At 39.4% G+C, this 23,153-nt stretch overlaps 1 protein-coding gene across 1 annotated transcript; it reads left to right on the top strand.

Annotated features, from left to right (window-relative positions):
• The first annotated feature begins 206 nt into the window (after positions 1-206).
• On the top strand, positions 207-22,901 carry HEATR3 (HEAT repeat containing 3). Its single transcript, XM_015640083.1, has 15 exons — positions 207-347; positions 1,437-1,609; positions 2,123-2,210; positions 2,997-3,109; positions 4,841-4,950; positions 5,727-5,867; positions 7,268-7,551; positions 7,816-7,906; positions 10,831-10,988; positions 12,007-12,089; positions 12,348-12,484; positions 15,159-15,247; positions 16,037-16,180; positions 16,281-16,457; positions 17,318-22,901. Exons 1-15 carry the CDS (start codon positions 228-230, stop codon positions 17,435-17,437), a joined length of 2,028 nt encoding a protein of 675 aa, XP_015495569.1. The 5' UTR covers positions 207-227; the 3' UTR covers positions 17,438-22,901.
• The last annotated feature ends 252 nt before the right edge of the window (positions 22,902-23,153 follow it).

The raw sequence follows: 23,153 nt of genomic DNA, 5'->3' as shown, positions 1-23,153 counted from the left end.
CCATCCTCCAGGTCAATCGCGCCTCTGTAAGTGCCCTTAGAGGACATTGTTTCTATTGATAATTTTGTTGTTTGAGCGCAGCAGGCGCGGTGTCCCCCCGGCTGCGGGCCGCTGTGGGTGTTGGCGGTGGGAGCGCGGGTGTGCGGCAGGGCGGGGTGTTGGCAGCGGGGCGGGCGCGGCGCCTGCGCGGGGCCGCACACGTGGGCGCGCCGGCGCCGAGCGCAGCCATGGGCAAGAGCCGGGCGCGGCGGTTCCGCAGGGCGCCCGCAGCCCCCGCCGGGCCCGCGCAGCAGCGCGGCGGCGAGCGCGGCCCCGAGGAGGAGGCGGCGGCGGAGCTGCTGGAGAAGGTGCGGGCGGGGACGGGCGGGCGCGAGCCCCGCTCCGGACAGCGGGAGCGGCGGGGGCTGCGGGACCGGGCGTGGGGGGCGAGGCCTCGGCTTCCCCCGCGGCGGCGCCGGGCGAGGGCCGGGTGCGGGCCCGCCCCCGGTGGGAAGGAGCCGAGCGGCGGCGCGGGGCTCCCTTCCCTTCCCCTCCCCTCCCGCCGCCGCGTCGCTCCCCCGGCGTCACGGCCGGGCGGGGCGGCACCGGCACCGCCCGCGCTCCCGAGCGCGCTGCTGCGGTGGGGCGGGGGAGCTCCGTGCCCCTCGTCCCTGCGGGGGCTGCCGTTCGGTCTGCCCGACCGGAGACTTCTACAGGTGGCCAGAGCCACACATAAGGAATAACGGATAGAAAATGCTGAAAAGGGATAGAGAGGGCAAGAGAGATAAAATAAAGGCACAGGTGAGGACGAGCTGAGGCATCTTTTTCAATGGAGGCAGAATCTGATGTTACCATTCTTCTGTTCAGCAGATGTTTATCTGCTAGGTTTTCAACAAACTCTGTGGCCTTACAGGATATACACTTCTACTGTGTTATTATTTTTGCAATCTGTAATTATTGTATCTCACCTAAAACTCCTACAGCACAAGTCAACGTTGTCTTGGGGAATGTAGGGAATAGTTGTTTTCTGCTGTTATGCAGATGCTTTTAATTTAAAGGCTATAATTCTTATTTTTTTTAATGTTTCTTCAGCTTTTCTTTATGGTGGCATGTGTTATGTCTGTTATACTTCATGGATGATATTTTTCCCCCCTACTTCAGTCCTTTTTTTTAATACACGGTAATTGAGGTCTCACCAGTGCCAGCTAGTGTCAAATCTGTGTCTGGAATATGGCTGTCTTGTCAAATATCCCCAATAGCACTTATCTAATCATAAAGTTAACACACATTACCCAGGCAAGGATTTATATACTTTCATGGAAGTTAAAAGCTCCTGCTTCCATTCAGGAGCAGTAAAACGGGAGCTACAGTGCTGTCCCTGATCAATCTTTTCGCTCCGTAAAACCTTCCAGCTCCGTTTTCCCTCACTGTGATGTGCCCTGTCTGTGTCTCTGCAGCTGCAGCATCCAAGTGCTGAAGTGAGGGAGTATGCCTGTGCCAGTATTTCCAAGCTGTTGCAGCAGAAGCATGTTATCCCAGCCTTTGTGCAGAGGGATGTGGTGCGCTGTTTGGGGCCCTTGCTGATGGATCACAGTTTGGGTGTTCGGGAAACAGCTGCAGGTGCTCTCAGGTAAGCTCTTGGTACTGCACAGGTAGAATGAGGGGATCCTGGGGGGGAAACTGAGGTTCTGCTGGTGACAGCTGTGAACTTGAGTGTCAGCTTCTCTTGCTTTAATTCTGGTCTGAGGAACTATGCCCACATCGGCTAAAGTCTGTGAGAGAGTGGCTTTTCTTGTTCTGTGAGACTTTAATGTCTGGAGCAGGCTTTATGCTAGAAATGTATGGCTTTATGAGGAAAAAGAATTTGAGTGCAGTTTGTATGGCTTTTTGTGCCATGATGTTTTAGTACAGATAAACTTTCTAATTATGCTTGATGAATAAATGAAAATCACTTTTTTTTTTCTAATACCAAAGTTACTCTTTTGCATGAGGTAGAAGACTAAAGCTATTCTTTAGACAAATTGACTTGAAAACAAAAAGTACCATAACCTTCAGAGAAGAGTATCAAAGGCATGGTTTTTTTAAACATTCTTGGAAAGTATTGTGTCTCATCCAAAGCATTATTTTTTTTTGTTTTCCCCAGAAATCTGAGTGCTTGTGGAGGATTTGATGTCTGTGATGACATGGTGACATCTGACATCATGACACCCCTGGTTGCACTTCTGAAAGAGGTGTGTTTATTTTTATTTTGATTTTAAACCTGATCTAGGCATTGAATTGTCCCATATACAAAAACAGTTCTATTTTTTACCTATTATTCCAATAAGATACTTGAAAGCTCTTTTAAAAGAACATTTTGATAGGTTTAGTGATACAAAAGTTATCCCAGAGATTTCTAGTCACTGCCTTCTGGCTCCTGGCCAGCTAACTTGTGTCCATGGTGAGTTTTGGTGCCAAGGATGATTTTTTGAGTGAAAGGTTTGGAGATTTTGGGTCTGTAATGTCAATTAAGATAAGTTTATTCCGTCAGTGAGAATCTAGGTCTTTCATTTATTGCATTGATTTCTCTTACCTGCTATCCGTGTTTGAGCAGCCTTGAGCAATAGTATCATTTTCTGCATGTTTCTTCCCCATTTTAAAATATGAGTAATAGCATTACTATAAAGCACAGTAAAGTATTAGCTGAGTTAATCTTTGTGGTTAGAAACAGCTGTTGACAGCTGCATACAGACTATTAGCAAGAAACAGCACTTCAGATTCTAAAATTCCCAAGCATTTTTTTTTAATTAGAAAGTGCTTCTAAGGAGTAACTGCAAAGCAAGTACTGTAAGAGTCTTTCTACAAGAGAAAATTTATCACTTATTCAAATTTTCATAAAAAAAGGAAAACAGTCAGATGTTCTGGTAATAAACACTTCATGAGAGGATCTCTCCACTCAGTGCTGATAATACTTTAAAGTTTTGCTTCTTGTTGTGGCTTGATTGTTTCCCAACCCCAGTTCTTTTGTTTGCTTGTAGTGCAGCACTGGACTGGATGTGAACCAGCTGTCTCCACAGAAATGCAGAGGGATGAACAAAAATTATATTGAAGACATAGCCAATGAGGCTATTAATTTGCTGTGGAATATATGGTAAGTACTGTGTAAACACTGGCATTTTAACTAAATTAAATTGTTCCTGAAAAGGAGCATGGTAATTGATGCAAAAAAGAAATTACTGTCGTGGCATGGGAAGATGGATTCATTCTGATTGTGTTGCTCCTACATGTATCTTGCTATAATAGTGATGAGCTCTCATCTCATCTGAAATAAAAGTTTATCTTCTAGTATAGATTAATTTTTTTTTACGTGAAGGATTCTAAAAGTGCTCAGTTGGTCATTAGTTTTAGAAGAGTAACAAATTCTTTTTCTATTGGTTCTTTATCCTGGGTTCTGATCCTGTTTTCTGAACATTTTTTGTCAGTTGGTTTTATAGTTTGGGTTGTGGCTTCTTGCATGTATTTCCTGTAGATCCACATCATGATACAAGAAATGGAGAAAATGAAATTCTAATCAGTGCTATGGGAATATGAGGAGGTTTTATAACATTTCCTCTCTCTGCAGATCATCCCAAAAATTAATATTAACTATTTTGAGCAACTATTCCTTAGTTACTGAGACACTGATAAAAATTCACTTATTATGTGAGAAAATAATGTAAATTGTTCTCTTAGTAGTTTAAATTGGAAAGACCAGGTGAAGGAAGAGAAGTGGCAACACTATTAATACAGAAATGACTGTAAACATTGAAGTGATGCAAATCTGTGCCAAAAGTTCTCCTTGAACTTTGTGTTGTTTCTCTTAATTTTTTCTCACATTATACACTTTACATACAGGATTTTGTTTAGCACTGTACAGTGCCTCAGTGGAACTGCCTGTATGCCTGTCTGTGTGATATGGCTGCTGGCTTGAGGCCTTATTTCTAAACTGGGATATTTATTTTTTTAGGGATTGGGACAGTAGATAAACTCCTCATTCAGCATCTTGCACAGAATACATGACCCTTTGTAACTCTGACTCAGCAATGTTGTGTGTTCATTATGGTTTTTTGCTTTGCACTCAGTGCTTGAGAACAGGAAGCATAATCATTAAGTGTGATGTAAATCACTTCTGTATTTTGAACTTTGTGGCAATGAATGTGACCTGCTCATTTTGTTGCTATGTTTGATACTGATAAATTTAGGGCTGGCATTGATGCTGAGACATAATATTTTCAAAATTTAATTTTTGAAGACCCTTGTAGCTAGTTAGCTCCTGTGCTTTTTTTTTTTAGTTTCACTTAGTCTTGTATCAACATATCAATTTAAAAGAGAGAGTAGCTGTGAGAACTTGAAGAAATACAAATCCCACTATTAGATAATGAAAACAAACATGCATTTCTGAATGGTAAGAGCAGTCATTGTGTGGAGTGAGTGAGTACTGAGAGAGGCAGCAGCCCACTCTGCTGGCAGTGGGTTTGTAGGTGAAGTCTCCTGTGGCTGCAGGAAGCCCTGGGCTGGCTTGCAGCCCACAGCTCTGAGCTGCCTTCCACACTCCAGCAGGAGCCTGTAGGTAGGCTCCCAAATAAACTCCAAATACTGTGTGAAGAAGCAGCTGGCACAAGCCAGCTTTCCCCAGAAGTGTCCAGGATTTTGCAGCTTCTCTTTCAGTATCTTTTACAGAGTTGATCATAGCCTCAATAATGAAGGATAGCTCTTTGAATATTGCATAGTTCTTAGGTATCTTTTCAAAATGTGAGTAATAACAAGTATAGGGTGCTTAAGATGTTGCTAGAGTACTTTTTTTTTCTGGAAAAATGTTTGACTGATCTTTTCCATTCATTAGTGAATGCAACAATACTGCCCTATACATATTCAATAAAGAAGGATGTCTGGAGGCTGTGTTACATTACATGAAGAAATTTGCTACAAATGTGGATCTGGCTATTTCAGTAGGTAAGTGAGAAAAAGAAAAGATAAGGGTTTAAAGACACTTTTTATTAAATTTACTATATGAATGTAGTAACTCTGATATTACATTCATTGTATAATGGACCCACTTTAGCATTGCTTAACTTTGCACTATACTTTGAGTACTTATACTTTGAGTATAAGACTTTAAATTCATTTCTGAATAGCACACAATAAATAAGTTGACATATGTTGTGCTTGCTTTCAGTCCAAAAGAGAATGGCTTATTGGTGGTTACATGGGAAGAAAAACTTAATGGGAAGAGGGCTTTAGAGGGAGGCTGTTTTTTCATTTGTTTTCATATTTTGGTAATGGAGGGTAATTTGTTGAGCAGAGAAGATAGTCCTTCTAAGAAAACCCCAAACAATTCCAATCACTTTCAATCTGGTTTTACTAGTGTTATTATAGTTTCATAATGGTTGTACAGGTGTGTGTGTTTCCAGCTTTTTTTATGTTGTCCATTGTCAGTATACAATGGATAAATTTAATTTTGAGTAGCTGAAATTAATACAACCAATTCCATGATTGATGTGGTATTGCCATCACCTGTTTTATGTATGGGCTTGTTACAGAATGTCTTTTAGTCTAAAACACAGCTTGTGAAGGACAGTGTCAGTCCATTACAACATGAGGCTACATGAAATTTTTCTTGTGTCAGCATTTCATTACTCCAGCTTTCAGGAAGATAATGCTTTCTCATTAGCAGAGCAAAAGCTACTACTGGGTTTGTTAATTATGTTTGCTCTTGTTGTTTTCTGCAGCAAACTGCTTGCAGGCAGTGACAGAAGATAATCCAGAACTTCTTTCTTCATTTAATGCTTCTGCACAACAAATACTGGAAACAGTGATGTTGTGTCCAGAGAGCACCATGAAGCACATCCTTCTGAGAACACTGATAGCAGGTACACTGCTTAAGGGGGTTCATTCCTTTGAGATGGGGAGAATGGTAGGGGGTCTTGGCTTTGAAAGACAGGTGTCTTCTAGGGAAGGCAGAAACCTCCCTTGAAATGGAAAACTGTAACACCCCCCCCCAAATTATTATAATCTTGAAATCAAGGGGCTCTCAGGCAAAGATATGGGAATAGGAATAACAGTTCTTTACTAGGAAAATCAAAATAAAAATGCAGTGGTACAAAAACCCACACTGACAGAGCCAGAGTACAGCCTGACACTGTTGGTCAGGGTGTTGGTAGCAGTCCCATTAAGTGGTGGCTGCAGTTCTCCTGGAGTGACAGACATGGTTCTGTTGAGGCAGTGATCCTGTAGAAGGGTGTAGTTTTCCTCTGAAGGTCCAGTGGTGGTGTAGAACAGTCTGGTCCTCCTGTGGGAATGCAGAGGACAAAGGCTGCCTGTGGTGTTCCAAGTTTCAGATTATATCCAGGTAGGAATGCTTGGCTCCTCCCCATGGATGGAGCATCTCCCAATGGGATGATGTAATTTTATCAGTCCTGCAGTGAGACCAATGGCCCATGAACAGAAGATTTCCCTCTAGTGGGAGGATGGGTGGTGGAAAAGGTAAAGAACACTGCCCCAGCTGGTTTTAACAGCTGGTAATAGAATACTTACTTTTGGTTACATCTTGCATTGCAACCCAAGACAGCAGGTAAAGAAGGCTGGGAAGGTCAGAAGGCTCAGTCTTCTCTGCTGTGGTCTGAGCATCTGATTGTCAAGGCCTGTACAGATGGTTTGTGAGGTTATATCTTTTGGAAATACAAGTAGATATTTGCAACTAGTTTTAAAAAGCTGGCTTCAATACTTGATTCTGAATTTAGCCCCTGCTCAGTGTGATAGCCCACTTTAACTGCTCATTTAGTTTTTAACGGTTAAATGAGTCAATCATAAGTGGAATAGGAGTTGTTTTGATTTTACTAGCTGTAGATTTTTCTACCTCATATTCTCTACCTTGAATTCTTGTTACCTCAAATGCTTAACCATGATGGGTTTTGATACTGGACTGTAAGAAATTAATTTTGAGACTCCTTAGAAAATTATTCTCACATGTGGATTTGTTATCTCAGGTACGGAGTGACAACAGGGTTACTCCACATAAATATTCTGTAAATATTTATATGCTGAAATTTACTTGAGCTTAAGATGTGGGGATAACAATTATTATAGATGAGTATATGAAATGTTATACAAAAAAAAAATTAAACCTCTAGAGAAAAGACTTGAACATTTATAGCAAATATAAACACGGAGCATTTTTAGTAGCAGAGGCTGTGTCCTTACAAAGTGGCTATTACAGAGCTGGAAATTGAGCACATTAATAATTTATATAATTTTGTTACTTCATATGTAGGCACTATCTGGAATATAAAGGATACCATTCCACCAGGCAGCTTGGGAAGCACAGTTAATGCAATCCTGAAGATATTTTCAGAATCACTGGCAATAGATGCTGGTGAAACAATTATTCGTATGAATGAAGCTGAAAAAAACAGGTTAAAACTTGATGTGGAAGCAGAAACTGAGGAAAGCATGATTGATACTTCAGAAAATTGTGTTTTGAGTGAAGATGATAACATGGAAGAAATACCAAAGGGAAAACTCAGAAGAGAAAATGACGTTTCAGATTTACTTCCAGTAAGTGTGGCTCACTGGCTTTTGGACAACTTTAGTGCAAGTGGCATTCTTTGAGAATAAAATTTTCTCTGGAATGTCCAACATAAAGATGGTAGATAACACTGCATGGGTTTGTGTTTTGGGTTTTTTTTTTTTCAAGTTTGGGTGTAGACTGAGAAGAGGAAATGGCTGGACTGTATTTTTAACTGACAGCTTGGATACTTTAAATGGCATTTAAATGTTGTCTTCCAAAATCAAATTTGGTTCGTGTTTTTAATTTTTTAGTCTGATAAGTGGGAACTGAAAGAAGTGACAGCTTTACTGACGGCTCAGCAGACTGCTCTGGAAATCATTGTTAATATGTGCTGCAGTGAAGGTTTGTAGGAGTCTCGTTCCTTGCAAGTGTTGTGGTGTATTTTGTTTCTGAATAGGTCATGTTTAGTTGGATGTTTGGTCATCTGGGTTCTTAAGGGCAAACACCCATGGTCATATTGTCCCTGATATTGTCATCTAGGGGTAAAGTAGGTTGTCATTTCCATTGCTAATTTAAATGTTTTTTCTTAATTTAAGTGACTTATGTTGCTTAATGTCTGGGGTTTTTTTGGATGATACTGCAATGTGCCAGCATTTAAGAACAAACAAAAAAGCACTGACAGCAAAGAGGTATCTCCTAAAGTGTTACAGCAAAACCTTTGTTCAGTTAGGGTGTGGTCTGACTGTTATTTTGATGTAAGGTGTGTGTGAATCTGATTGCAGCATGGGGGCATCAATTTTTTTAAGGCAGATAAATCTTGTTGCTTTGATTTAGTTTTGATACTACAAGTATTGCAAAATTAGGAGTAGGGACAGCTTTTGCATGCAACTCTGACAACTGTGTAGATCTCAGCTTCTAAGGTTCTGCCTTTATGAGCCTTGAGGAGGAGGAGGAGGAAGAGGAGCAGTTATTAGCTGGGGAGTAGGATATAGGTATTCTGTATCTTTTATGAACTCTGAAGCTCTGTTTTGATAGCTTTTCTCCTAATCTTTAGGAAACCAAACAATAGATTATCAAGTTCTATTTTAAAAAGCCAACGAACAAACAAAACTAATTCCCTAAACCCTCCAAAACCTGAAGACCTTGACTGCTATTGTAGTTTTAGCCTGTTGCAGGAGTAATTGTGTAGAAAGTAACTGAGTAAAACTTTCAGGTTCTAATAAAATCCACAGTAATACCCAGTTATTCCCAATGGTGACTTTTTTTTCTCTTACAGCACAAGGAAATTCTGCACCTAGTGTATGAAGCTCCTTTCATAACTGCCTTTCTCATCTAATGAGCTGTAATTCATAAGCTTTCCCCTTTAATTGGAAAATCTCTTGTGGATAAGCTGCATATTCTGCCATTCACTCAGTGTAATGTAAGATTGATTCTGTTGTATTTCGCTACAGTACTTTACCCATTCATGGGCAGACAGTCTCTAGAAATTAAAAGGAATCCAGAGGCAGCTGTTCATTTAATTTTCAAATTATTTGAGGGCTAAAATAGCTTTAGCCATTATGCTGAGTTCATAAAACCACTCAGCTTGCAGCAGAACAGAGAGGAATAACCAGGCTGGTGAGGGATGTGTTTTACTGAGCACTGGCCAGTGGTTGGAAGAAGCAGGGTGCTCCTCTTTGATGGGCACCTGGGCAAGAAGCCAAGAGACTCCAGCATTGCTGTCCAGTCTGTAGTTCTTGGATTACCAGTGCTAGGTAAAATGGGATTGCTGCTAGAAATGCCTCTGTGTTTCCCAGAACATTTCAAGAGACCCGATCATAGTTATGGGCCAGTGTTCTAGATCCCAGTTCCTGTTCTGGCCTGGTCAGGCACTGTAATTTGTAATTTCTTTGTTATTGCTGAATTGCATTGTCAGCTTCTGTTGTTATCAATTAGTTTTCAAGAGATTTTTTTGCTTTCTTTGTTTTATAAAGATGCAAAAGGAATTGTTTAGAAGAGGCAAGAGCCTGAAAGGGGGATGTTTCTGCTTTGTTTACATGTTTCTTGCTGCCATGTTTTGGTAAAGCATGAAAGACAACCATTTTCTCATGCAAAGGCTAATAACACCAGCACATTATGGCTGTAGAATTAATTGGATATTGCCATAAGATGCCTATGTGGTCAGGTTTACACACCTTGATGAGTTACTTTACATCAGAAAAACCTTAACCATCGCCTTCAAATAAATTCTTGAATTTGTGCAGCACAAGTGAAATGCGTTCATTTGGATCTTCCTTGCTGTATTTTCCACAGAAGTGCATGGCTGTTCCTGTAGTTACTACAGGACCTACATCTCATGAGAATCTGTGTTGTCAAACAAAATTACTTGGGGGTCAATATGATTTTTTTTTTGTCACAATAGTTAAATATCCTGACCTATGTACGCAGAGCTTTCATGTGTTGGAAAGAAGTATCAGTCTAACCTGTAGACTTAGGACTTGGGTAAACACTAGTTAAAATGTAACCACATTTAAAGAAACTTCAACTAAATGTGAGTGAACTCAGTGGATGTAGATACATAAGTTTAAATATAAATTAGGATGAGTTTAGTTTGAGCTTGCCAGCCCAAGTCCCCCTTCAGCTATGGACAGATTATTCACACTGTAGCCTCTTGGTAATAGGACTTCGACTCCTCTCACCATATCTGCCCTTAAAGATCTGCTAGTAGAGTAAGTCATGTAAGTATGGCATAGTGTAATTTATGTGAAATGTGTTGCCTGAAATGACTATCAGAGATTATTTGGCTTTCTTTGCTGTCATCATTTCGTTTTAACTAACCTTGCTGTGGAGACAGTAACATCTTCATCCAGCCCAGTTACTGCCCAGGCAGAGGACATCTGTCTGTGGCTTCAGTATTGCCAGAGGAAACAATTGCCTTAAACTGACTGCAGTTAGTAGACAAGTTAAGTTAAACTGGTGCATTTGCATGCTTGAATCAACCTCAGAAAGTGAAGTGGTGCAATCCAAGTTAAAATCTTAGTAAATCTTTATGAAATATTTCTTTTATACTTTTTTTAATATTTTTAAACAACGCATCATTAATATTAGTGATTAACATGACTACATATGAAGAACTTCACTTGTAAGAATATTTGGGTCTCAGTGAGTATAAAATATTTTTAATATTTAAAACTGTGGCTTAATGGCACTTGGATTGTGAGTTTGTTATATCCCAAGAGCTTAAAGATTCCTGAGCCAAGAAGTTTGGGGGAGCCGGTTTCAGTTGAGAAGTAGGATACCTGTTGCATGAGGGCTGCTTCATTTACAAGTCTGTCTTGTGTTCTCAGATCCCTCTGATGATGAGTGGGAAGAACTCTCCAGCAGTGATGAGAGTGACTTGTTCATGGAGAACTCTTACAATGAGGGGAGTGGGCTGCTGCTGTCACCCTTGTGCCTCTCTGATGAGGTTAACGCAGCATTTCTGAACAACCTCATACCAAAGAAGGTATTGTCTTCCATACTGTTTCCAACACATGGTCTTTCCCTTGTTCCTGCTTTGTATCCCAGGTTAGGCAAACAAATTATCCCAATCTACCTGGAGGAAGGGAGTATTTATTTAAATGAGTTTGGCCTCACTTTTTTGGCCTAGAGGTGGTGGTGCCTCATTGCACTACCTAAATAATTTCCTCATATAAGTGAGAATAGAAGAGTCATGTGTTTCAGAAAACTGGTAGGGCTTTTTAAATTTTTTTTTCCCCCAAAATGCAAAGGTTGTTATTCCTTGATTTGGACATGAAAAAGATTAACTGCAAAAAAAAAGCAAACTTGGCTGAAGTGTGGCAGCCAGATTTCTGTATTAGCTAAATGAGGTGGAAGTAACATTAATGACTGGCAACAGTCAGTGCTGAAAAAGTGCAAGTTCCTCTCCCTGTTTTATAGAAAGTGTCTGAAATACAGTATTTGGCACTGACAGGACATTGGATGTTTTTGTTTCAGAGTTGTTTTGCTCATTTTTATTTGGGATTGTAAAGGTGAAGCTTTTTATTTGAATCAGTTACTGTGCTAGTTCAGCAGCATTGTAGAATTCTGAGCTAAGACATTGAGGTGTGAGGTGGAAAGTTTGAAGGCTTTTTGTACTTAATAGTCACAGTTTCATGGCAAGGTCTTCCAGACTTGTAGCTATCTGAAAATCCTGTAGCAGAATCTATAAGAAGAAAGAGCTAAATAAGAAGGAATAGCAGAAACCTAGAAAATCACCTGTTGTTAGTACAGTTGAACACTTAAAATATGCTATGCTAAACCCAGTGTGTAATTGCACCATTTAAGTGATAGAGGAAAATTCTGGCATTTTTAGCAGGTGAGATATTTGCTATCTGGAAAACTTTGAAATGCATAGTTTGAAGTATCTGTTTGACATTAAGCTAAAATTTCAGCCTTCCCTCTGAACACACTGTAACAATTAAAAAAAAAAAAAAAAGGAAAAAAGAGCTTTATTGCTAAACCTTTCTTTTTCCCCTCCTCAGATTCTTGAAAAAACTGCTTTTCCGAACACTGTTGCTCTAGACATCTGTATGCACAATCCGTCTTGGAAACCATTAATTAAAAAGTAGGCATTTCATTGTCTCTCTTACTATTTTTCATGTATATTCTGTTGTTTTAGAACCCTTAGAAGGATTGTCCATCTTTGGGCTGCTCTTAAGATGTGGAAACTGGCAGATCTGATGTATGGTTTTGAATAAAGAGATACAAATGTTTTTGTGAAATTCACACTGGAGCCACAGCCTTATTAATTTCAAGATTCCTCTTTATATTTCAACAGGTGTTTTCAAAAGTACCTGATAAGTGTGGTTTTTGTTTGTTTCAGACTGAATACCGTGCAGTGTAGAGCTTTAACATGTCTTCAGAGCATTTTGTTGGTGTCAGATGTGGATTGTCTTGGGGGAGCTTCAGCACTTCAGTCCCTTGCACAGCATCTCTCACAGCTGACCTTTTCTAAAAAAGGTAAGATGTTTAGTGAAGGGGACTTGCTGGCCTCCTTTGCTGATAATCTAAATAAAAGGTAGCCATGGATGTTACGTTCCAATGCTGTTTATTACTGATTTTGTCCCACTGGTCCTTCAAATGAGGACACAGAATGTTGCCAATGTACTGACATAACAGTGTATCCTTTAAGATGTGTTTATCCAAGCTGCACCTTGAGCAAGTCTGCTTGTAATGCAAGAATCTGCTTCACGTTTGGGTCTATGCAGGAAGTCTCTTTAGCAGATTAAAACTGCCTTGTTGGGAGACCAGAACTGTTTGCTAGATCTTATTTGTGGTAATAACAGTTTTTCAGCAATGAGACAGACGTGAAGAAGATGGGACATTTTCTTTTTAAATGTCCTAGCTAGCCTAAAGAGATGTGAAAACAAAACCTGTCTAGCATAGTCTTTCACATAATTTTTTTGTAGTAATCTTACCAAATTGTGGCAGAAGCAGTTGGTGCAAAAATCTCAAGAGTGTCCGTGCTTATTACAGTAGATAAGAGAGCAGTCACCTTGTCCCCAGGGTGTGCTTTATGTTTATGGTGGCCTAGCTTTATTGGAATTATATTTGTAATAAGAAAGTGAGCAAAGTTGTTACAACTAAATGGTAAAGCTGCTCAGCTTCCTGTTCTGGTTGTGGTTCAATTTCAAGGTAATAAACATAATTCTAAAAATACTATTTTAGAATATTATATACATATACATACACATACACATATACATATATATATGTATACATATACATATACACACACACACACACACACATTTATAATACATATTAGATCTGTATTTAGACATTGGAATGGGCTGCTCAGGGAGACTGTGGAGTCACCATCCCTGGAGATGTTCAAGGACAGACAGGATGTGGCACTAAGTGCCAGGGTCTGGTTGACACGGCAGTGATTGGTCACAGGTTGGACTGACCTCTGAGGTCTTTCTCAGCCTCACAGATTCTGTGATACATCCTGGTAAACACTAGGATGTCTTCACTGTAGTTCCTCCAGGATGAATTATTTCATAGACATACTGTGAAGGTTTCCCCATACATCTGCTAATACAGTGTTGGATCATCTGTACAGCAGGTAGCATTTCCAGCTGCTGTGGTCCTATACATGAGAGCAGCATCATTTCCAAAATCCTGCTGGATCATTTATGCTATGATCTCTCTGTTACTGACATGAGAGAAGCTGAACCAAAATTGCAAAAAAAAAAAAAAAAAAAAAAGAAAGAAAAAAAAGTTTTAAAAAAACTCCACCTGTTTCCAAAGTGAGGATGTGGGTCGCTGACAGGCTGTTTCCTTCAGACTATTCTGATAATCTCTGTTTTAAGGTGAGTGGTGATGGGTTTTCAAAAAATAAAGAGATATTCTTAGAACCTGGAAAAGCTGCCAATTCTCCAAACTGTCAGAAAACGTTTTCCCTAAGACAGTTTTGTTGAAGTCTGGCATATGTGTGGCTTTGTCATTTCTCATCTCTCAGAAGCTCAAGAAGCTCAGTTTCCTTCCCTTCAAGTGTCTCCATTTGTAGCCACAGATGTAGCTTATGTAGTGCTCTGCTGTGGTGTATAAAATGACACTGCATTAGTGCTTGAAAATGCATCTGCCTGCAAAACATGCTTTATTCTCAGTGTCTTTAAAGACATGTGGTCAGTCTGTGGGAACCTTATTACTGAGAGTGCAGTGCGTGGAAAACTAAAACACAGAAATGAAAATACCTATGAAAACATACAGCAAAATTCACACAAAATGTCTCGTGCTTGAAGAGAGGACTTCCAAGATTTTGGGTCTACATGTTATGCTTTGTTCTCAGATGAAGCTGGAGAAGTTATCTGAAGACACATAAGAATGCTAAAATTAATTTAATGGCACAGGCCTGTTTTTTTTAATGTTTAAATACTGTGTAATGAAAACTGCCAGATAGAGCTGATAACATACCAACATGTGGTTAGAAGGAATTCTGTGGTTTACAGAGTAAAAGATCTGATAAAGATCTGATTATTTACATGAGAAGGTAGGAGATGCACATAAATCAAGAAGTTCTGCATCTGGAGTGGTCCAGAAAATAAACACATTAGAGGAGAATGAAAAGCCTCAGGAAATGCAGAACATAGATTGAAGGTGATGGCTGCTACTGATGAGTTTGTAGTTAAACAAGAATAATGCAGTGTTTGAGTCATACATTCCTGAAATGTTATTAAACCACCAGAAAACATGCTCTTTATATGAATTGGAAAGAGTCCAGTGTTCTGGGTGTCTGAAAAGCTTGCTTAAGAAGGCAGAAGAAAGGAGGTAAAGTATGCCATCAGCTTCTGTAGTTTTCTCAGTTCCTGTATCATGGCCTCCATGTGATAGCAGTTTCCAGCTGCTGTGCTGGGGAAAGTGGCTGGCACTGTCCATTAGGTCACACAAGTCTCTCAACCAGGGATGTGCCTGCAAAGGAGGCCCAGCTGTGTTGTAACCTCTAGATGCAGTCAGTGCTGAATTTGAACAAATCACTATGGTTACAACCTACAGAGACCAGTCTTGGAAAATCTAGCTTTTCCTGTTGTGCTTGTACCTGGAGGAACAATTAAGGAATTTGTATTTCTTTGCTTCCTGTGTCCCTCATATTGCTGTTTATCTTCTGGCTCTGGGTTCTGTTCTTTGACAGAACTCCCTACAGACACAGAATTCCTGGAAGCTGTAACCAGTGCTTTGAGGGCTCTCCTACAAACAATGGCATCAAAGAACATCTCCCAGGTAAAAGCTTTCAAACTCAAATGCTCTGGTAGGTTCAAATTCCTGTGAGATTGGGCTGGAAAATTTTCGAAACAAAACAATATAAATTTAGTCCAAAATTTCAGCAGTTGTGAAACTGGAAGAACAGATTTAATAGCATTAACTGTGTTTCTCGTGGACCTTACAGGATTTTTTTTTTTTAATATATCTCCTTCTCAACATGTGAACAGATGAAAGCTATTTCAAAACCAGAATAGCAATAAGCCACAGGTATTTTAGAAGATAGTTATAATGACAAATATTTGGAAAATTAGCACCTAGAAATGTGGATTCTGTATTTCCTGATGTCAGCTAGTTGAAGCTGGTGGTCCATGAATTTTGGTTGGATATGAATTAGTGAGTTGAATACAGGAATGAAGCATAATGATTTGTTATACAATGCTAGATAGTCTGCTAGTCCTTTCTGGCCTTCACCTGAAAATGGGGCTTCTATACTGTAAGTTGCAATGAGTTGGAAGTAGCTATTGAGCTAGATAAATTTGTGAGAATCTCAGAACTTTTCCTTCAACTTCGTGTCAGCCTTGGTTATGTTCTGGAAGAAACAAGTTGAAAAGGAATTGATATTTTTTGATAATTACAATTTTAGAAATCATATAGTTTCCATAATCTAGGACTCTGTTTTTCTGTGAAGAATTTGCCTGTGATCTGTAAAAGTACAGTGTCTAAATGTCATATTTCAGAATTTCCAAAATTTTGAAAATGTAACTGTGTCTGTCTTCCTTCTTCCCTTTCTTTCCCCTCGCTGGCCAGTGTATGACTCCTGAGCAGCTCTTGGCTTTATGTGAAGCTGGTATTCAAAGCAGCAATGCCAGTGTTAGAGTGAATGTGGTGAGCATCCTTGGAATTTCTGGCAGTGTCCTGGCAAAAGGGCAAGATACAGCTGAAACACTAAAGGTGAAAAGCAAACTTTGCATTGCAAGCTTAAAATAATTTCGATGTTTCTTTCAATTTTCTTTAGCATTCTGGAAAAATCAATTCTTCTTTCTCATTACAGATGATTGGAAAATTTCTTCTTGAGGTTGCCATGAAGGAATCATCTCTTGTGGTAGCAGGGGAAGCCTTGGATGCACTTTTTGATGTATTTGCAGATGGTAAAGAAGCAGAAAATGCAGCGTTACAGATCAAACTGCTTCCAACACTGAAGGAATTTCAGCCAGTGTTTAGAATGAGGGTAGGCATCAAGGGCAGCCAGCTCAAGGTCTCAGCACACAATGTGGGTTAAAGGTTGAGTTTTTGGCTCCTGGAAGAGATAATTTATAAGGTGACAGAAAAAAAGTGTTTGATTTTCTGATACTCAACTTTAGAGGAAAGCAAATACACTTACCTTAGAGTTCATGGAAGTGTCAAGGTAACAGTGCAGCACCTGCATTGCAACATGTGCATTACACCATCAGTATTACTGATGTCCAAATCACTGTATTGTTCTGAAACAGTTGTACAAAAAATCCTGCAGATGTCTCTGGAGGTGGGAGAAAAGTCCTTTCTGAAGTTACATTGACATCTTGGTTTTTAACTTCTAGTTGCAGTTGGATGTTTTTATTTCATTCTTGGTTAATTGAAACAGTTCATGTATCCTGTATTGTCAAGAATAGCAAGACTGGCATTCTAAGCTGTGATTTTAGGTACATCCTAGACTTAAACAGGGAATGATCTTCCACATGTTTCTTTGGTCAGATGCAGCCTGAGGAGTGACTTTCATAGTCTAAAAGCTAAGCACTGTAAACACAGGTACTTCAATTGTTAGGGTAAATGTGCGAGGTATTCCATATAAGAAGCCACAGAGAAGAAGTGCCTCAGATTTTTGGCTGAAATAATGTACCATTAGTCTAGTTTCAGGCAGCAATGTATTACAGTAAATTGACTTGCAGAAATGTTAAGCTCCCCATGTGCACAGGGGAACACCTTGGAGTTCTCACAAGCCATGGGTAGCATATCTTGATAGAACACCTATATACAGAATTACAAAACTTGAGGTGATCTAATAGGAAAAACTTCTCCATTAGTAAACCGTGTGTTCTTTTGGTTTTACAGATGCGAAAAGAAGGAAAAGGACAATATAGTACAGATCAACTGTGTGTTCTTGATAATGTGAAGATGAATTTGAGAAGATTCATTGCATATCAGGAGACACTAGGGAAAACCCCAACTTGAAACATCGAGGAACTTTTAAGGTTTTCTTTATTAAGAAATGTTTTCAAAAAATATAACTATTTTGAGCTTCCAAAGTTTACTGAGCAGAGCAGTTTTGCTTTGATATTAATGCTACATTTAAGACATTCAGTATTTTTATACTTTTGGGTTGATGCAAATATGAAAGACATATCGGCATCAAAAAACCCCGTAGCATACCCTGAGATTGTTGGAGTGATAAGAAGGTGTCTTTAGGTCCTGAGGTCTGTACATAGCACCACTGTTGTTACCTGGATATTTTCATGTACCCTGGCAGAAAACTACACTTGCGTGCAAAAGTAATTCTGAAAATATTCTTGGTCATGTGACAAATTGGAAAAGGAAAAAAAGCAAAAGCTCAAGATCTATTTCAGGGAATTGAGCAGTGGGAGAAGGTTCATATTTGCTGTTTGTTCTTACCTGTTCCTAGAGTTGCACAGGCACTTATGGCAGACTTCCCAAAAGAATTGTGTGATAAATGTGTAGATTCCAGTCAACACTTGGATCTGATATTTCATGAGGAGAAAATTTTCAGATTCATTTATGATAAATGCAGTATGATAGCTTTTTGATGTGAAAATGAGTGTAAGCAGATCCTACACTTAGACACAGCTCCCTGTCTTTATTTTGATTGGTATTTCTGAAAATTAAGTCTTCTATTTTACAGTCTTCCTTGTAATTCTACATCAGGATGAGCTTGAATTCAGGGAAGTACTAAATCTAACAAAGTATTTTTTATACTGAGGTATTACCTGAAGTAAATTTATATTTGCTTAGAATACCTTTTGCAAATATTTGTGATGGAGATTTTTAAGCTGTAAAATACAGAAAATATTTTTTAAAAATATCACTGATTCAAGAAAATTGTATGCGAGTTTCCATATATCAAAAGCTTTGGTATTGTTTCTGTGATTGAGGTCCTCATACATGTTTTTCAAGAAAAAAAACCCTGCAACTAATCACAAAAGCATTTTGTTTTGCTGTTTTTTTTTGGAATGGGAGGTTTTTTCTCCTCTCTTTCAATGTGCTGCCTTAGCTCAGGCATACAGTTTCTGGCAAAATTTTTCCCATGTTAAAAGCATGGAACTTAAAAAGACTGAATTTGCTTGGTTTGTTAGATTTCAGTCTCTAAGATTGGAAAGTAGACTTGAGAACTGACTGGTAACTTGCAAATGACTGACTTTCTGAAATCCTGACAAGGTATTTTGTCAAATGCAAGAGGAAGCGAAAGATGAGTTGAGGCAGCTGATGCCTGGAAGTGCTGTTACTGCTGTTACTTTATAGGAGCCAGATGAAATGTGTGATGTGATGCCTGCTAATCAAAGGAGGGAGAAGGCAGGATTGGGAGGGCTCAAGGGCCATTGAGGCTGGACTAGAGAAAACCAGAAGTCAAGAGCATGGAGCAGTTGAGAGGTTATCCAGGGATTTGGCAGGGAAGGCAGTGAAGAGGTCTGGAGTGTAACAGCTGAGGAAAGGTGGATTATGGCATAATACCCTACAGTGTGTGGATTTTAATCCTGGTGTTAGCTATACTTACTGTACACTGAGGGTAGTATACTATTAGCCTGATAAAAGGTATTATTACTATTTGTTTGGAGCACTTAAAGGACTTCCACGTGCAAAGTGCTGCTTTCATTTTCTGGGTGCTACATTGAATTGTAGGATGTTCTAGATTGGAGGGGATCTCTAAAGGTCTCTTAGTTTAGTCCTCTGATCAAAGCAGGGCTGACTTGTGAGACAGGTTGAGCTAGGCCTTGAACATCTCCCAGAATGGAAATTATACAACTCTGAACAGCTTTTTCCAGGGCTTGACTGACTGCTCTCATGGAAACAGTTTTTCTCCCTTTTCCCCTTGTGCCTTGTAGGACTTTCCCCTGCTGCAAAATGTGCCTCTTGTCCTTTGACTGCACACCACCAAGGAGAGCCTGGCTCCATGTCCTAACCCCCACTTAGCAGCTGAAAACAGCAATTGTATCTCCTTCTTCTCCAGGCCAAATAAACCCAGCTCCCTCAGCTGTTTCTTGTATTCCCTCTCACCCTCCAACCATCTCAGTGGCCTTCTGCTTGACCTGCTCTACTGTGTCTTGTACTGAGTGCCCAAAACTGGATGCACTACTCCAGATGTGAACTAGGTGCTGAACAGAGGGAAGTAATTGGTTTTCTTGTCCTGCTGCCCATGCTCCTGCCAGCACAGCCTGTTATTTGTTAGCTGTTGTCACTGCAAGCGTGCTCTGCTGCCTTCAACTTACTGTCCACCAGGACCCTTTGGTCCTTCTCTCCAAGGCTGTCCTTTGATCATCCAGTCAAAAGTACTGTCCCAAATGTAGGACTTTGCATTTTACAAGTGTAGCAGCCAGAATCTGTTTCCTGGGGACCATTAGAAAACCAAAGTATGTTAATTTTTTATTCTGGGCTTTTCTTTTAGGTTATAATGACAAGAAACATTTAATCTACAAATACAAATCTGAAAGTTGGAGATAAATACACAGAAGATAGAAGCATATACACATAGAAACATTATTTTCTTTATAATCAGTTAGACCCAGGGTTTTTTTTTTCCTTCAAGTGGAAAAAACAGACTGACATTTAGATCCTAAGCTATTCTGGCAATAGGAATGCACAGATTATCTTTTTGCTATGTACTGATCAGCTGAATGTTTTGAAAAAATATTTTCATAATGAGATTGGTGCATAGTACAAACCATATAATTTATAGAAGATTGATGAATCTATGGAAGACAAGGCAAGTTAAATGATTTAAAGAAGTGACAAATCAGGGAGTAAAACCAGATGAGACACACTGGCACAAAAGAGCTAAGCTACAAGATTGGGTCTACAAGGTTATGCTGACACAACTAAGGAAAATTAAGGCAGCAGCAGAAGTTATGATAATGTGCAAATTAAATGTTTTGGGGGCTCTTTGAACACTTGTTTATTTAATAGGTCTAGGTAAGCTTCAGACAAAGACAAAATCCTTTACAGATCTTGATACTTAGAGGGTGGCAGAAATTTGACTTATGTAGCCAGTGTGTAGCATAAGTAAATAGATACTAAATAGATGTAAGTGATCTTCATCAGTTAATCTAATCACAAAGAAAAGACTGGAATCAAAACAGGTATCTGAATTGGGTTGCTTATTCTGGTCCCTAAGGCATCATCTGTCTGCTTCAGTTAAAAACCGCAGTCCTTGGAAGGTATGGATTGCTGCTCTGCTTGTGTCTCTGAGGCTGAGCACAACAGACTGGCTCTGAGCTGAGCTGTAATGCCAAAACAGGTGCTGAATTTACCTTGGGCTGTGCTGTCAAGTCAAGAGTGTGAAAGAGGCTGTGGGTCCTCTGCCCTGTTCAGGAGCAGCAGGACCTCTGGCATTTTCTACTGCCTTGGTCTCTGCAGCCTGCAAAATGTTCAATTCCCAGCTGTGGAAATAAGGAAATATCACTTGTGTGGTTTTATTCTTGCTCTCTATGAAAAGAAACAAGTGGGGCAAGATTTGAATGTGCATTTGTTGTTTATACATCGAGCCTTGACATTCAGAAGCAGAAGATTGCTGTGTACCCCAGTCAAGTCAATAGTTTAACTTTTTGGGGCTATGGTATGTGTTGAATGTAATTTTTTGCACAGCATGGGCTATTTTTTTTTTTTTTAAGATTGTCTTCTTAGAAAGAACAAGAATAACTTCAAGAATAACTTCAGTACTATTTGGGTTGGTTTGATGTTTGTATTTTGAGAGACAAATAAAAAAAATGAGAGCACAGTGAAATTACAAAGTGAAAACTGCATTGGAGAACAAATGAATTTCAAATTAGTTTTTAAGTATTGGTTTAAGTATTAAAAATGAAATTCATATCTTGTGGAATATTAACATAAAACAACCAAATAAAAATGCCCATAAACTCAAGTTGTTTCCTTAGTGAGGGATTTTCAATAAAAAAATTCCTGAGGATTGGACAGAAATGTCTAGCTTTACATTTACTGTTGAAAATTCCAATTCAGGCAATGGTCGTGGTAATTGAAAATCATGTAATTATTCCTTTCTGGCTCAAGTGACTTGAGCAAACAATATATATATAGTTTGTTCTGGACAAGCTCTTAAGATATATAACTTTAAGGTAATTGGCAAAATCTGAGGTTTCTTACAGCAAAATAAGGAACTTGAAGTTTTTCCACCAGGGCTGACACATGGTGAGCCTTTCTGTTTGAAGAAGCTTTTACTTGAGTGATGGGGTTTTTTTTGGTCTAATTTTCAGATTATTTAAAACTGTTCATTTTTGTACCTTCTGAGAAAAAAACGAAGGCATTTAAGTCAATTCACTTTAATTTTGTTTCTGTGTAATTTTTGTAAGTTTCAGCTAGTAAATGCAAGATGCTTCCAAATGACTCTTCCTGGGAATTTCCCTTTTTAATAAATAAAAGAATTAAAATTCAAAGTGGTGATCAAAAAAACCCAATTTGACCATATTAAAGTGTGGGTTTTGTTTTTTATACCCCCATGATATACTTGGTAATCTAAAGCATTTGTGTAGCTACACCACCTGTATTTTGTCTTGGCTATATTTGCTTGGCACTAGGGTTGCTACTGAGGAATCTTGTAAATTAATAAACCTCAGTCCTAAAACAAAACTTGTTGGCATTTACATGCTATGAGTGTAGGCTAAATCATGGATTTTTGTGGAACTAGCTTCATTAAAAAGAAAAGGAAACAAATCAGTTATTTTTCCTGTTAGCTGTTAAACCTTCTTGAGGGTAATGTGGAATCCTTTATTTGACTTACACTTTTCTTTGTTGTTTTAAAAAAAGTTTATTAATTGAAACTTTTTAATCTTAATGTTTCATGTGCAGGGAACATCATTTAGACTCATCTTTTTACATTTTCCTGCTACACTTGTAATTGTCAGAATAACTGAAAAATGTGGGGTTTGGAAAATATCGTTATTCATAAAGGTTATTCCCCAGTTCCAAGATCTGTTCAAGTCCCGCCAGTTTCCATTTGGCTTTCAGTAGTAGTTTTAGGTATAAGTCCTAATTTTCAAAACAAATAAGTTTGTCAACTCAACTCCAAATTTCACCCTCTTGCTGTGGTTAATTTTCTCTTGAGCAATGCAGATCAGACACCCTGTGACACAACAGAGGACTGCTGAGGACAGTATGTTCTGCTCTGGGATGGTGGGGAGAAGCCAGAACTTAAGTCTTTGGTTGTCACCAGGAAATGGTGCTAAGTATTTGCAAACTGTTCACTTCGTGGAATGCTTGAAATTGGAATGCGACTTTTTAATTCTAAAGCCCCCACCTCCAGCTTCCGAAAGAGAAATATTCTCCCATGCAATTCAGAAAGTGGGGGAAGCACCAGGCCCTTCGTGCAAAATGCTGGAAACTTTGTAGCTGATATTAAAGATGTTTTAAGGCTGTAGTATGAAAACATTAAAAATAAAACCGAGTCTGACAAGAACTGGTACTATTCAGCGTTGCTGTTTGGAGTCGATATGATGTATTTTTCCATCTACGAAAAAGACTGCACCTAGGCTGCCTTTGCCCCTCCTTTGGAGTGGAATGAAACGCAGGAAGACCCTGAATTACCCATACGCGTCCTCACAAGAGTTTTAGGGGGGGCAGCGGCAGCTGTCGGTGTGCAGACAGGGAAGGGGGACTCTGGCTCGGTTCTGCCCGCACGTCTCCCTGTGCCCGAGCCGCCGCCCGGCGC

Source organism: Parus major, chromosome 11 (genome assembly GCF_001522545.3).
Source record: "Parus major isolate Abel chromosome 11, Parus_major1.1, whole genome shotgun sequence".
In the NCBI taxonomy this organism is placed as follows: Eukaryota; Metazoa; Chordata; class Aves; order Passeriformes; family Paridae; genus Parus; species Parus major.
This window is presented reverse-complemented; position numbering and strand designations above follow the sequence as displayed.

Bases quoted from the DNA above. Each gene is read 5' to 3' on its own strand.
- HEATR3 (XM_015640083.1), top strand. From the start codon at position 228: ATGGGCAAGAGCCGGGCGCGGCGGTTCCGCAGGGCGCCCGCAGCCCCC. The intron at 3,110-4,840 runs GTAAGTACTGTG...TCCATTCATTAG, and splicing joins AATTTGCTGTGGAATATATG to TGAATGCAACAATACTGCCC. The intron at 15,248-16,036 runs GTAAAAGCTTTC...CTCGCTGGCCAG, and splicing joins CATCAAAGAACATCTCCCAG to TGTATGACTCCTGAGCAGCT.